At 38.9% G+C, this 14843-nt stretch overlaps 1 protein-coding gene across 1 annotated transcript in view; it reads right to left on the bottom strand.

Annotated features, from left to right (window-relative positions):
- lmbrd1 (LMBR1 domain containing 1) overlaps positions 1–14843 on the bottom strand; it is a 48537-nt gene that overhangs the window by 3298 nt on the left and 30396 nt on the right. Inside the window, exons 9-14 of the mRNA XM_084021717.1 lie at positions 14516–14668; positions 11351–11415; positions 11086–11188; positions 9269–9373; positions 9031–9180; positions 7994–8075 (exon numbers count right to left, since the gene is read on the bottom strand). Coding sequence (XP_083877843.1) covers positions 7994–8075; positions 9031–9180; positions 9269–9373; positions 11086–11188; positions 11351–11415; positions 14516–14668 — 658 coding nt within the window. The remainder of the gene's footprint in view (positions 1–7993; positions 8076–9030; positions 9181–9268; positions 9374–11085; positions 11189–11350; positions 11416–14515; positions 14669–14843) is intronic.

Raw genomic sequence — 14843 nt, 5'->3', positions numbered from 1 at the left:
GTAACCAGTTGATGAAACTGGAGCGATGTAACATTTAATGGAGCCTTGCATCAAGCATATCCAGTTTTACACACTGAAAAGGCAAAATGTAAGAAGTGTGTGACACGCAAGATGCCACTAACACATTGTAAAGACAGTGAACCGTGGGGTAAGGGTTATTTATGTATGTAACCCCGATACTCTGATGAAGTAAGGGGTATGCAACTTCATCTGCAACCCTCTCAAGCTCTCCGTTTATTAAGTACAATTTTTCAAATGAAATTCATGACATAAATCTAAAATAAGATATTGTTGTATAAGTTGGGCTAATAACAATTTCAAAATGTGAGCAATACCTTATTGCTCTACCTATACAGTCATGAATAGCATGTACCTGTGATGTCCTTGCCATACAATAGAGGGAAGAGTGGACTAGTACAAAGTAAGATAAGCTTTCCCTGCAAGCTAACCTGATTTACCAAGCAGCAGCGTATCAACAGCACGAAAGGGAAATTCATTGTAAAGAAAACGGTTAAATATCAGACAGGAGTGATCCAGTTAACGAACCAATTTGAACCGGACACCGATTTCTGCACTTTTCACGCTGGCCTTGGTAGAGGTAAACAACACTCTGTAGTGTACTGTGTCCACGAACAGCTCAATATCTATGCTTTGATATTGAATATAAGTGCGACAAAACCAAAAACCTACTGGTTAAAAAATCAAATTTCTTTGTCCGTGGAGCCAGCTCTGTGTTTCATGCTCGTGACATCACCTTTGAGTCTTGGCTTTCCAGTTTTAAAGACATCTTCATGCTGCTATTGATCTGACTCGGATAGACGGCAGGAATAATATGAGAATTCTTAAGCCGAGTCATTCCCCTTTATGTGCATGAATTGGTATTGGCAAGAATGGGAAACGCTGATGACGTCAAATGCCAATGATATGCATGAAGTCTGGGTCTCTCCTCAGTGCTTCAATTATTTTTGTGTGAAAACACAGGAAGAAAGGAAAGGGGGGGGAAATGCTTGCATGTAATTAATTAGCTTAGCCATGCACACTGAAACAGAAAAGGCTAAATATTTCAATACTCCTTGAATGAGACTTCATAATACTTCATAATTTCACAGAGAAAGTCCACAAAGCATAAGTGTAGATGATATGCATGGTGTGTCTATGTTGGAGAGCCATCTGGAGTATTAACGCGAAACCCTGCCGAGCTGCTCCTATCACACTGTTTCTTACACAGTCGTCGAACCCCACGAACAGTACAATCAGACTTATACCAAGCTACACGACATCAAGGTCCACAGCAATACCGCAGTGTGGTTGAGAACTTATTCATTAAAGCAAACTTTTTCCAAAAGCTTTCTCCTTTAGTGTTGAATAAAAAAAAAAAAGAAGGAAAATCCAGGTTTGTGCTGTTTCATCTATAGCAAAGATAAGATTAGAGCGGTGGCACGGAAGCTCTGAACGTGTACCAACAATCTGCGCCTACTTCACCAGGATCAACAGATAATAGAAGATGCAAGTCTATCTTCATCCCCATGACCCCTCTCTTTCCCTCCAGTGCCTCAGCCATCTGTAGCTCTCCAGCTGCTCGCCTGCATTACAGGGCTCGGAGTGGGACCTACAGATGGTTCACAACAGTGGTCTGCCTAAATATATTATCATGTACACCACTGACCCACTTCACCTTGAAATCATTACCGTTCTCCGATAAGAGCGCGGGGCAGTGTGCGAGTGCAGGTAATTTCACCTTGACTCATGATACCCCGGGTGAGTGCTGCCCCGCGTAGCACGATGCATTATGTATAACTTTCATCTCTGCATTCAAACACAAACAATGCATCGAACCCTGAACACACACACACACACACACACACACACACACACACACACACACACACACACACACACACACACACACACACACACACACACACACACACACGTACGTTCCTAACACAGTGTGCTTTTACTCTCCCTTATAAAAAACAACAACCATGCACTGACATCCCTTTGTTCTGAGACGATTGCTGTTCCTTCAACATAGCTATTTTCAAATATCTGGCTTTTTTAAAAATTATCAATGGCAATTTTTCTCTGGCAGAGAAAATCCATCTGAGCAGCACTCAGGACCTCCGGATGGAGACACAAAACAGTAACCCCTGATTATACCAACAGGAAGCAGAAAACGAAGAAAATGATGGATATCTCCAATGTTTTCTACTTGTTGCTTGTGGTTAAATAAATTCCCTCACTAAGGTAATATTTCAGATCTGGGGGTGCAGCTACATCTCTGAAACTGAGTCTGTTAAAAGTAGACGTAGTAACTTGTTAACAACCCTCCCATTCTGGTTTCAGGTGTGCTGATGCTTGTTGGATGAGCATCCTTTAATAACTCTCTTTATTTTTGGGTAACACCAACTCCTGAGGCAAATATCTGGCTCTTTAGCTGCTAAACGCTCCACTACGTTCACCACCTAGTGGCTAAGTTTGTCTTTTTGCCGTTAAGCGCTGGGCAGGTAGTGTACAGTCGGGGTTTATCAGAGCTTTTTCTGTGGATTAAGAAGATGAGAAATACTGATTAGACCAGCTTTAAGCAAAGAGTATCATTTTAATTAGACTTCTTTAAAACCCAATCTTGATCAGAAAGTGTAATTCTATTAATTCACAGTGGAGGTCTTTCTCACCAAGCAAACAGACATTCTTTCAAACTGTATTTTCCTTTAAAAAGTTAAGGAGCATCTGTGGATTACAAGATGGACATTTTCCTTTCAAGAGAATAACTTTTGATTGACGTTTTCCCATTGTAATGCAAATTGACGATGATCCCCTTGATACAAAGAAAATTACTATTAATTTGTGTTGGGGTTGAGGGAGCCTCTTGGTGAATATTGCTTGGGCACCTGACATCTCGAAGATGACATATAAAATCATGACCATCTTCCCCCTGAAGTCCTTTAAAATAATGCTGTGGAAACTGGCAAGTTGCTAGGAAACAGACAGCAGTTTTCAGAGTGTGAAAGTCTTCTCTGTATTAGAAGTTGCATCACTGTAATTTAAACTAGCTATAATGATGATATCTCTTCTAAGGTTAAAAACCGGATTCATGTTTAAAATTCAGCTAAACTATACAGAATGAGGCGGGTTCTTATATCATGATATGTAGATTTTCCCACCTACAATAACTGAAAATTAGCAGTCATCAGCAGAAAATTTAGTGCGATGACCCAAAATTGAGCTCAAAAACTGAACCTTGGGTTGGATTCATCGACATTAAATGTGAAATTAACTTCCACGCTGTGTTTGAAATCGTTTCAGCTGCCATTCCATACAAAATTATGTTGTTGTTTACCCACTTAGGTTTTTGTAATATGCGTTTACTGTACACACAATGCACAAGGTTTATTACAGAATCTGGCACTAATTTCACACAAGAGAATCTTTTGGTTTGTGGGGAAGAAACTCAGTCGGGAGCACTGTGTGCATGATGTCATTAAAATCATTGGTCGGACTGTCCAGGGAACTACTCCAACCAGCAATGGGAGTTGCAGATGTGATGATAGATGAGTTAACGCGGCGGCAATAAACAACACAGGAGACAGCTAATTTCTTGGGTGGGGGGAGTGATCATTAGAAACGGACGTGGAGACCGATAAATCTATGATGGAAGCGGTCACAATGAAATAAAATCAAATGCATCAATGAGTGAGATGAAGGCCTATTTAAATGGGTCTAATGGGTTTTTAACATTTGGGACCCTTAACTATTACAAAAACGCTTAAAATATAAATCATCATACTCAAGAAGGTAAGAAGTATAACAAAAAATAAACAAGAGCAGATGGGCAGAAAAGCACATTCAGACCAACTCTGAAGAAAGTCAGCCAATATTTTTGAAAAAGCAGCCTCATCTATTTCTCAGAATCTGTTAATAAAATAATAGAATACACTAAAACCATACTTGAATTCAGTGCTCCATGGATTCAAGTTTGAGAGAGAATAAGTATGGATATAAAATGGATAAAGATTAAACTTTTCCCTTGCTAAAACAAACTGTGCCGAGGTCGATACAAAGATTTGTCAGATTATTTTCCTCCTGAAAATACCTCAAGGCCCCACGTTAAATCACATACTGAAGAAGACCTCAGGGTTCAGGTTTTTCTCGGGCCGTAGCAACTAATTCCAGAGGATTCATTTCCATTTGAGTACATACTCCAAATGAGTAATGGTGTGGTAATGACCTCAGAGTAGATAATGGAGAGCTTGGCACCGAGCACCTGCTCATCAAGATGTTAGTGTCATTACATCACTGGGACCAACCGGCCAATCAGTCACCGGCTTGACTCGTACCCTCTTTTTGCCTTAAGCGGCGGTTTGATCCGGTGTCACACCAATTGATGCCCTTCCAGAGCCTGTTCTAAATGCAATGCCATTTTCTGCCACAGTGTGTTCCCATTCTTATTTTTCACATCCACAGCAGGGAGCCTGTAATTTGTAGTATGCAAATGTAATTCATCTCCATGTTTGGGAATCTCTTGGTCATGCTATATTAAAAAAGAATAAATCTCCCAAGAGACGTGGCATGGAGAATACCATTTCTATGTTTATAAAGCACACAGATACAGCATGCTGCCTGAGTTAATGCTGTGGCTCTGTATGAAACACAAATGCAAGAGCTAGAATGCAACCAAGACATCAATAGCAAAACATACATTATGTAACAGACGTCTACAATAAGGGTTATGTTCAGGGTTAGAGAATGAGGTATACTAGAGTACAGTATGTGTACAGCAGTACAGTGGGCTATTTTTACATACAGAAGTATTGTATAATGATAAAAATGTACCACGGTCTGAATAATGCATATGCTATAGCAAAAATGTTTTCCCATCTACCATCATTTGTCCTCAAAATAGTGATTATTTAATCAAGTATTTTCCGATTTAAGTTGCTCAAATCAAGCAGCACAGATTATTGAGGTACATTTAGATGAGGTGGTGGCCGTTTAGATCTCATGGGCCATCCCTCTCCCTGCCTTTCCACCGCTACGGACAGGATAAAATACCAAGGGTTGATGAAGTACTCTCTCCTCTGGGGAAAAAGGCTGCTTTATTATTGAGAGATGCACTTCTTCACCACACGGAAACCATTCACCTGTTACTTTCTACAGCATATCAGTCGATACGCTTTTAATTGTATTCCCTCTCAGTCCCATGTGCTGTCTCTGCTTGACATTTCCTTCTCCTCGTGGCAGGTGGTACAACGGCTGTTATGAAAGCAGGAGCCATTTCCAAGATGGCCAAAATAGGATCCGTGTCCCTAAGCTGCTCTGACGAGCGAACCGGGGTACTACCGGCCATTGTCCTTGTGACTCCACGAGTCTTTTAATATAACGGTGAATTAATAGATCCCACAATCCTTTGATAATTGCCCTCAGTAATTAACACTGCTTGGGCAAACGCTGACTACCGTTTCTACCAATTGAGGGTCCTGTGGTGCCAGCGACACATTTGATTTCATCTTGCTGACTTAATTCAGCTCGGCTAACAGCTATGCTTAACTTCTCCCCTAGTTACACGAAATACAGCTTCCAGGCAGCAATAAACATACGAGGAAATGGTGCGGAATCATGGCTAAATCTGTCCGTCCATATGGGACAGGAAAACAAATATTTGTTTGAGAAAAACAAACGCAACATGTCTTTTTTAATTATTTCCACAATTCTGTCTGAATAGTCGTGTAAACAGGAGTATTATGGAGGATTGTCAGTTCATCCAATTACTGTATGTTGGCAGTATTGAATTATTGTCACGTGTAAACATAGTTGAATTAATTGAATGCGACCTTATATAATCACTCAGGTAAATGTCAGGAAAGGCAACCATAGTAATAAACTGTGTATTTAATTTCTATATAATGTTAACTAAAGCTGGAATTGCACCGGTGACCGGGTCATGGTGATTAGATATAAAGCTGCTTCTCATTATACAGCACATGGGCAACCTAGAGGCCAATGTTTTAATATCTAAAGGAACATGGATTCATATGAAAAGGGAACACCATCTAGCCATCAGGTATAACATTCATACATACAAACAGACATGCAATTGTCTTACTGTTAGGCATGCAAATCAAGAAATTAACAATTTGCAATCTATAACAGAAAGAGTCCAAACTGTTGTTGACCTGTCGGTTATAGTGTGATTGTAATTACAATATCCATGCAGAGATAATAATCAGTATCCAATCAGTATATCTGTGTAATCGGTATAATATCTGTGTCTGTGTGATTGATTTACAGCCTTGGTATTTTTATTACAAAATACAAGACAATTATGTAGTGTAGCTTAGCTGGACTGAAGACAGGGACTATTAATGTAAGCACATTATTCTACTTCCAACATGTTTTATCATTTTAATGTCACTGCCTTCTTTTCTTTTTTTTTAAATATTACTTTGGAGTGTTTTATTTCCATTTCTAATTTTATTTCATTGCAGTTCAGAAGTGTTTGCAAAGCAAACTACAACTTTGTTTTGAAAGGTGCTTTATAATAAGGTATATTATTATATTATAGGACCATATTTTCAAAGGGAAAAATCACATAATAAATGGTGTGTCGTACAACATGGCTTTGAATATGCATCGCAGTGCCATAAATATAGGCATAAAGTAAACTCTAAAGTTTTAAATGTATTCAAAATCATTATGTTTTCAACATTTTGTAAGCAAATGCAACAATATCTTGTATATTTCTACCACCAACGTTATGCTACATCTTCCCATAATATGATTTCACTATGACTAATGCAACGAGCTACAACCTTGAAAAAAGCTGATTCAACAGTAAGTTTATCCAGGGCAGCTATTAGCTAATCAATTTAGGCAAAGCTTAATGTATAAGAAAAACAGATGAACCTAACCACAGGTAGTGTGTCTACACATCAGATTACTGTAAACAAATAATATATTGCCAAGTCTCTGCAGTTGCTCTCCTGCTCTCGGCTTTGTCTTTCTAATCTAACCCTGTCATGATGCATTTTATGTAACGTTGGATAAAGTGAAAATTATTCATAAAAAAACAAGCATTATGTTTGGACAAGGGTGTGTTTTCCTTTGTTAAAACATTTTGACCTGACAAAGCAGGATTGAAACACTGTGAATTAATAAACTGCGGCATGAAGTAGTGTGCAGGTGTTCTCCTTTTTCTCTATGATAGTGTACCAGCACCTTCATGATGTGCATATAATTAACCTCTCTAACAATAATGCAATAATTTAAGATACATTCAAGTGAGACAATTCTAAGAAAATACCATACAAACTTTTATTTTAAAATGATCTAATATAATATGTAATTGTCCGTAAAAATAATCGCTTCTACTTAACTTTTTGACATGAACTTTACTTAAATTATTTATGACATATTTGACATTTAGACCCATCAACCTTCATTAGCTACTCTAATTGCAATGCGATTCTGAATCTTCTGGGGGAGCACTTATGGCCCCATGTCCTGATTCATTTGAATGAAAAGATAATTATTCCCCAAATTAATAGACCTCCATTATCAAAAACACACAACAAGAGTCCAAATGCTTGGACAGATCGATAGTTAGATGGATGGAATCGAAACACATCCACTCCACCACCAACAAGAGCCTTACTTAAGACTTCTGCAAATGAATAAATGATTGTGATGAAGCTCACTATGTACATTCATACATTTGTATTTTCATGGCTGATTTACTGTAATAAGCGTTGGCATGGAGACAGCAAGAGACCACATATACTGCATTAGTAAATATTTGTCCTCGGTATTATGAATAATGAATGGTGATAAAGATCATTGTTCTACACAAAATAGCGGGGTTGTACACGGTCCTTCCTTTCTTCTCCTATAGACGCAACTTGTGAGGAATAAATCTTTGATGATGTGTTGAAAGTTCTTGCAACATCTCACTCAAGTGAGTGCTACCTTACTGTGCTAGCAGAGATGACAGACTCACCCTTAGGCGCATCGGCATCGCAGATCCTTGTGGTGCCAAAAGTAGCATTCCCAGATGTAGAACCTGCAGAGGGCATCTGACTCTGATCAAAAGACACAAGAGGCAGGTATGTTTTTAGCAAAGAGACGCTACAAACTACATCATGGCATACAAACAAAGCATGAATTGACATGAAGGACATCACAATAATAACACAACATAAGACCAACATCCTTTTACTCATACATTATAGAAAGAACAAACAGAAAAATCACCTTGAAGGCTTGTTCCCAGATAATGCTGAGTTTTGCCGTGGATATATCAATGAATACACATCATTTAAACCCTAACGAAGATTTATCGGCTTTTAAGGTTAAACCCAAACAATAGTTGATTAGAATGCAATTAACGGTCATTTAAGGATTACTTTCACTTAAACAAAGATAAGAATATAGAAGATTACTCAATTAAAGTTTATAGAATGCAGGCAAAGCTGAGCATATTCAAATCCTGGAAGTGAATAGACAGCAGCAGCAGAGAGGAATAAGCCAGGTTTACCCTGTGAGTCATACAGAGCTGGTTTGAAAAAGCCTCTTTTCTCTCATTTTCAAAACGAGGATGTTTCAGCAAAAACAACGCCGTGGCTCATTTCAATTACGTTGTTCAAAAGATTTTTTTGGAGATGAAGCATAGACACACGGGTGCATCTAAACCACATGCACACACCCACACAGAGAGATAGAGCGACGGAGAGAGGGAGCAAGAGAGAGTGCAAGGCTACATCAGATCACACGGAGGGTATACTGTCAAACAACAGATCCACACAGTAATAGCCACATATAATACGGACAGACAGAACTCAAAAAGAACAAGAGTCTGAAAGCCCCGCCGCCAGCCCGTAGAGACCACGCTGCTGCCTGCACACAGCTGGACCGCAGTGTTTAAACCCACTGACTGACCCACACTGCCATCGTTAGAGCCCCATCCTCAGAGCTAGCCCGCAGCGGCGAGGCTATATGATGAGAAATACACGAAAGCGAACAAATACATTTCCTCACCTGTACAAGATATTTCTGGCTGCCATACATGACATATTGTGGAGCCAGGCTGTAGATCATGTAGCTGGTGTGAAGGACAATCAAGAGCAGAATCATACAGAGGAAGAGGAGCGCCTGGGGGCGAGTTTTCTTCGGTCTGATTTTGTACAGCTGAAAACACAACAAAAAATGTTAATGTTGTTGATATAAGTGTTATACGTTTTTAAGGTTACGCAGACGAAGCAGGGCCTTTACTTACCCGTATCCAGAAGAACCAGATGCCCATGTTGCGGATGCCAGCCATGGAGGTGACTACAAAGTACATGGTGATGACTGTGATCAGGATGTAATCCAGTGGAAAAACCTATGATACCAAGGACAGAGGTCAGATACATCCCTCACATACACATATAAACACGGTATTTCTTTCAGAGCTAAACCTTCAGGCTGGTTTCAGGGATGCTTCAAGCTTTAAATGAGCAACCATCATCAATACCACTTGGTCTAGCCCAATTAATCCATAGCACATCTAGCTACATTGTCACCAACAACAGTAAGCAAATTTGCAAACAGTATTTCCTATTAAACAGTCAATATATAATTTACAGATGTAGTCTAGACATTAAAGCACACTGCATGAAATATATATATTTATTGATTATGTTCTGTAACCTATAATGTTCTGATTTAATTCCTTAAATACCAAGGTCATACTTCCAACCACTGGCCTTTGACATTTAATCAATGCCACTATCTATGAAGCAGTACTAAAATGGTCTGAGCTGTCAGTCATTTCCCCCCCCCCCATCTAAATTCTGCTGTGGAAAAGTACGTTTAAGCAATGACCTGGAGGCAAGAAGCAATGGTTGTGATCGAATGTGTCAATATTAATCGGTTTATTATGAATCTTTCCATTCTGAATCTGATTTCAAGATTGTTAAAAAATCAAATGCTTTAAGCTCCAAGCACAATGTCAAACCCCAGACATAACACTGGCCTCTAGACTTTTTAAAACAAACATTTTATTATTTCAATGCGCACAAACGCATAACAGACAAGAAAAGTAAATAATTACATTTTTACACATTAATTAACCAGCATTCACAAGTTTGCTTTAGGTCATGTTTGACTGTTCTATGTAGCACAAGATTAGGGACATCATTTAATTAGAATATAAGTTGTAATACGTTATTATCTGTGAACAGCAGTGTATAGTGTATATAAACTACAAAATAATTATGGATGAGGAGCAGTTTATTTTTTATTTGATTTACTTTCTTCTTTTATATACTGCACTATACTTATAACTTGTATTATGATAAACATGACTATTTACAAAGGGAAGCATTAAGACTGTATTGGAGAGCTTTTCCTCATTTTATCCATCTTTGGTAGTTTTTTTCCCCAGAGGTTACTAGATCTTTTTTTTTTTTTTAAACAGTATTTTTTTGGATCATTCTGCATTACCTTTTAAAAGAGTTGTTTAAGAATCAGACCACCATTGATTAACACTGAATCATTAAAAAGAGTTGCGTCAGCTATTTAATGCATATTTTTTTGTGCGAGCGTGTCACAAAGGTGTTAATTAATTTCTGTGTTAATTTCCGAGGTCATCATTTATGTGTAGCAGTCCTTTATCCTTGCTATTTAACATGTGTGGAGGTGTTCCCACTTAGAGTTGTGCTAACTGTGCTTGTCATTTGTCTCAGCTTTGCCCCTCGGAACATTACATTGTGCAAAATGCACTTGTGAGTATGATTAATGGGTATAATGTCACTGGTTGTAATTTTGTTATCTTATGGTCTTTAGTGGAGTATAAGTGGTGCTTATCAGAGCATATTTAAAAGTAACAAACTGCTAATTGACATTAAGGCCATGTGAATCATTAAGCTGCTTTCCTAGTTGAGATTTTGTTATTTCAAAGTTCAACGGAATTATGTCGAAAAACATACACTTCACGTCTTAAATGATGCTTAATTTTAGTTAATGATGATGGAAACAGGAAAATATGGCTTGGAGCATATCTTAATTGAGGATAATCATGTTTTTCGTCATGAGAGATGAGAGGATACTCACAGGTTGTAAGGCTAATAGAAGTTCATTCAGAGGATTGGTTAGGTTGGTGCCAAATATTATGAACCCAGAGCTGATGCCAGCAGAGTGGAGAGCTTTATCCAAACTGAAACACGCAGAAAAACATGTAAAACGAGGTTTATGCATCTCCAGCATTACACATTGATAAATATAGTTATAAATATGTATCTTGGAACCGTTACACCCTCAATTTAGTCACATTGCCCGCCTTAAGAATTATAGTGTGAGAGCACATATTTGGACTTACTTTGAAATGAACAGGGCAACAGTGAACAGCAGTGCAACCAGGATGAAGAAAATGCCCAGGATTATCTAAAAAAAGAATAATAACAATACATTAAAATACCAAACAGTGAAATGTTAGATCCTGGTAAACCACTGTACGGGAGGTACTGGTCCAGCTCTCTGTCTTAAGGGCCCGAGGTCTACAGAGTATAGACTGTTTGAACTGATGTCGAGGAGACACACCTAGCTTCTAACCACCTTCCTCTGAGCTACTGGCCAAACAACTCTGAAGCCAGCCTCTTATTGATCTGGGCACTTGTTATGGTGCTAGGATGCGTTTTAGTGACTACAAAATGCCCCAAGGGTCTGTTAACTTTAACTAGGTTAGATTAACCGTTAAGAACCTGTTTAAAAGCAGAAGAGGGATCTGCACTCATCCCCATGACAGAACCCAGATAAAGGAAAGGGTATGTTTACAAAGGCATCTACCGGGTCGGCAAATATAACCTTTCCGTCATGTCTTTTGTCAAGGAGAGGCCATATGGCTTGGCCAGCCACAGTTTGGCACGGCCTGCCTGAGGGGACAGGGGGGAAGCAATGGTACGGCCCAGACAGAGCAGGGAGGTTGTAACCAGGGAGGGACGAGGTGGGCGGCAGCCAAGAAGGCAATAAACCCTATCAACCGCTCGCCCTCAAAGGGACCTCCACAGCGGAAATATATAATGTGCTATCTTGCACCAGCCGTAGTGATTAAAAAAGCAGGCATACACATATGGTTAAATATATGTAATTAAAATAAATTATGTTGCAATGATCCATAGCACAATATTAAAACTCAACCGTTCACCCAAATTAGCTTTGAACAAACATCCCTTGATATACATTTCTCAATTATTGTAGCAAAGCATTAATGACAATCAAGAATCTGATAATCAACACACTTTTTTTTGTTTTTCTGTTGATATCACCTTGATATAAACAACAACTTTCAAAGTAAGGGAAAACTAGTCATTAAAATGTACTGATTAAACTGTTCTTATCGCCTAATCCGGCCAAACAGAACCCAAAAGAAGAGATTGTCTAACTTTGTTATGTGAACACAGTTTGACTATAAAATTAAAATACAAAGCAGAATATATCAGGATTGATTTCCGTATCTTAAATGAAAAGGTGACAAAGCTTTTTCCACATAGTGTTACAGATGACTTACACAGCTTGAAAAAATAGCTTCTTCACCAGTTTTACAATCCCATCAGAACACATCATTTGTGAGGTCCAAGCAATATTTAACTGTTGACATCGGCATGTTCAATAAATCATTTCCCCCCACCACCAGAGTTGATATAAAAATGACAGCATGTGTTGAGAGACAGGGGTGTAACTGCGAGAAATCACAATCAGTTGGCTTATCTCTCTACACCAGTGCCTTAGAATACAGTAAATAAATCTCCCAACTCATTACAGTTTAAATTTGAGTCTGGGGACTGTCATTAGCAGCATCCCCCTTGGTTAAAGGCAAACTGTTACAGACAGTGGTTTGAAATGTGCATTCCAGCAGTGCAGTAAAATAGTGGGGGAAAAAAGGTGGAGCCCGGCCTGTCCTTAACACAGAAAATGTGATAAAAAAACAATTTTGATGGTGCATTGCCATGTCGTGTATGAAGGGAAAAAAGGGGATGCCTGGCATGCATGCTATTATGCCCACATACATGCAATGCACATCAATGTGCACCTAAAGGGGCATGAAGAAATATAAATAGGACCATGTGGAGATTATTACAGTGAATCATTAAAATGGCACTTGGCCAGTCCCATTACTCATCTCATGCTTGTGTGTGTGTGTGTGTGTGTGTGTGTGTGTGTGTGTGTGTGTGTGTGTGTGTGTGTGTGTGTGTGTGTTTCTGTGCTAAGGGGTTAATAAATCATAAATAAATAAAATAAAACGTCTATTTTTTTGGACTGTCTTCGGTTTAGGAAAATAATAACTTCTCCGCTGACCCACAACCATCACATTTAACCATAATAATTACAGCCATGATTCTGTTATTCTAAACCATATTGGGCAGGGCAGCCTCTGGGTTATCTCAAAATTCAAATGAAGTATTTCTTTTAAATTAAAAATGCAATGCTGTTTATGCCAAACCGACTACAAAGATGCTAATGATCCCAGCTGTTCCACCCTGGTAACCAAGTGATTTGGGATGAAGATACAGTTAGTTGATTGGTGGGAAAAGGCAGCCTTAAGGGAGTTCATATTTTTTTCATGAAACTGTGTGAATTGGTTGTGTTCAATGAGTCTCTGGGATACATTTTCAATATAACATTGATGGTTTAAGCTGCACTAAGTACTGTAGGAAACTGTCTAAAATGTCAGTTTGTAACTGATCAATGTGATGTCTGCCAAAACATTCAATATCGTGTGGCTATCGTTATGTGTGATGTAGTATGGGGACCAGGGGTACAGAATTCCACGGTATCTTAAAAATCTCTCCATAATTCTCATCAGTGCATCATCTTCAGAAGTTTGCTCCCCACCAAGTCCAAAAGGTACAGTTTTTCTACTTTTTAAGTCTGAAGTGATGTTATAACCCATCTCCTTTCCAAACCCTCTTGTTCAAATTTGAATATGGGAACAATGACATTAAAATATGCATATATGAGGTCCAAGCATTGGTTGCCCAACCCAAAAAAAAAAGGAAGTTTGCGGTTGGTGCGGTTCATCCCTGGGGAACCATGAGATCCAGCCTGAGAAATGTGAGACTCCCTGAGAGACTTCAGAGTAAATTAGGTGAAGAGACTACCCGCGGGAATCGTGTAAATATGCAGTTGTGTAAAGTAGAACTAAAAGTAAATCTAGAGCAGTCCACATTAGAACTTCAGCACAAAGAAACAGTTAAGGACGAAGATGCTAAAGCTGGCGATAAATGCGCAAAGGCATGATACTTGGCAAAACGGTAATACTTAAACCACACAACTATTACGTAAAGAAACACACAATTAGTGGTGGTATATTGTGCAGCCGTAACCTACATCAACCAACAGAGCCAATTAAAACAAGGGAAGAACAAATAATGCTAAATTGGTAAGATCCCATACAACAGACACTGAAATGATTTTCATACTATACAGTCCATATCAGACATATGTACTTTTGTGAATGGGAGCCAATTCCATAATGGAGACTCACCTTGAAAGGTCTGAGAGCACTGCCCACTTTAGTGCAGCAGTTCCTCTCTGCAATTTCCAGGTGTCTCCCCCTGCGCTGGAGGACCTGCAGTTTGCCCTCCAGCTCATGCAGGTTGTTTCTGTCCCTTGAGGAGAGGGGACGTCCATCTTTACACTGGCGAAAAAAAAAAAAAAAAAAACAATTAGTCAAGAAATACATACATGCTGTTCACTTCTGACATGCCATATTATAAGCGTTCACAGCAAGAGGGGCCTATAAGATGCTATTTGTCTACCTTCCATCTGTGAAAATAAACTAATTCGCAAGTATTAAATAGGCATTTAGACTA

Source organism: Eutrigla gurnardus, assembly GCF_963514095.1.
Source record: "Eutrigla gurnardus genome assembly, chromosome: 11".
Lineage (NCBI taxonomy): Eukaryota > Metazoa > Chordata > Actinopteri > Perciformes > Triglidae > Eutrigla > Eutrigla gurnardus.
The sequence above is the reverse complement of the archived record's forward strand: the minus strand, read 5'-3'. Positions and strand labels throughout refer to the sequence as shown.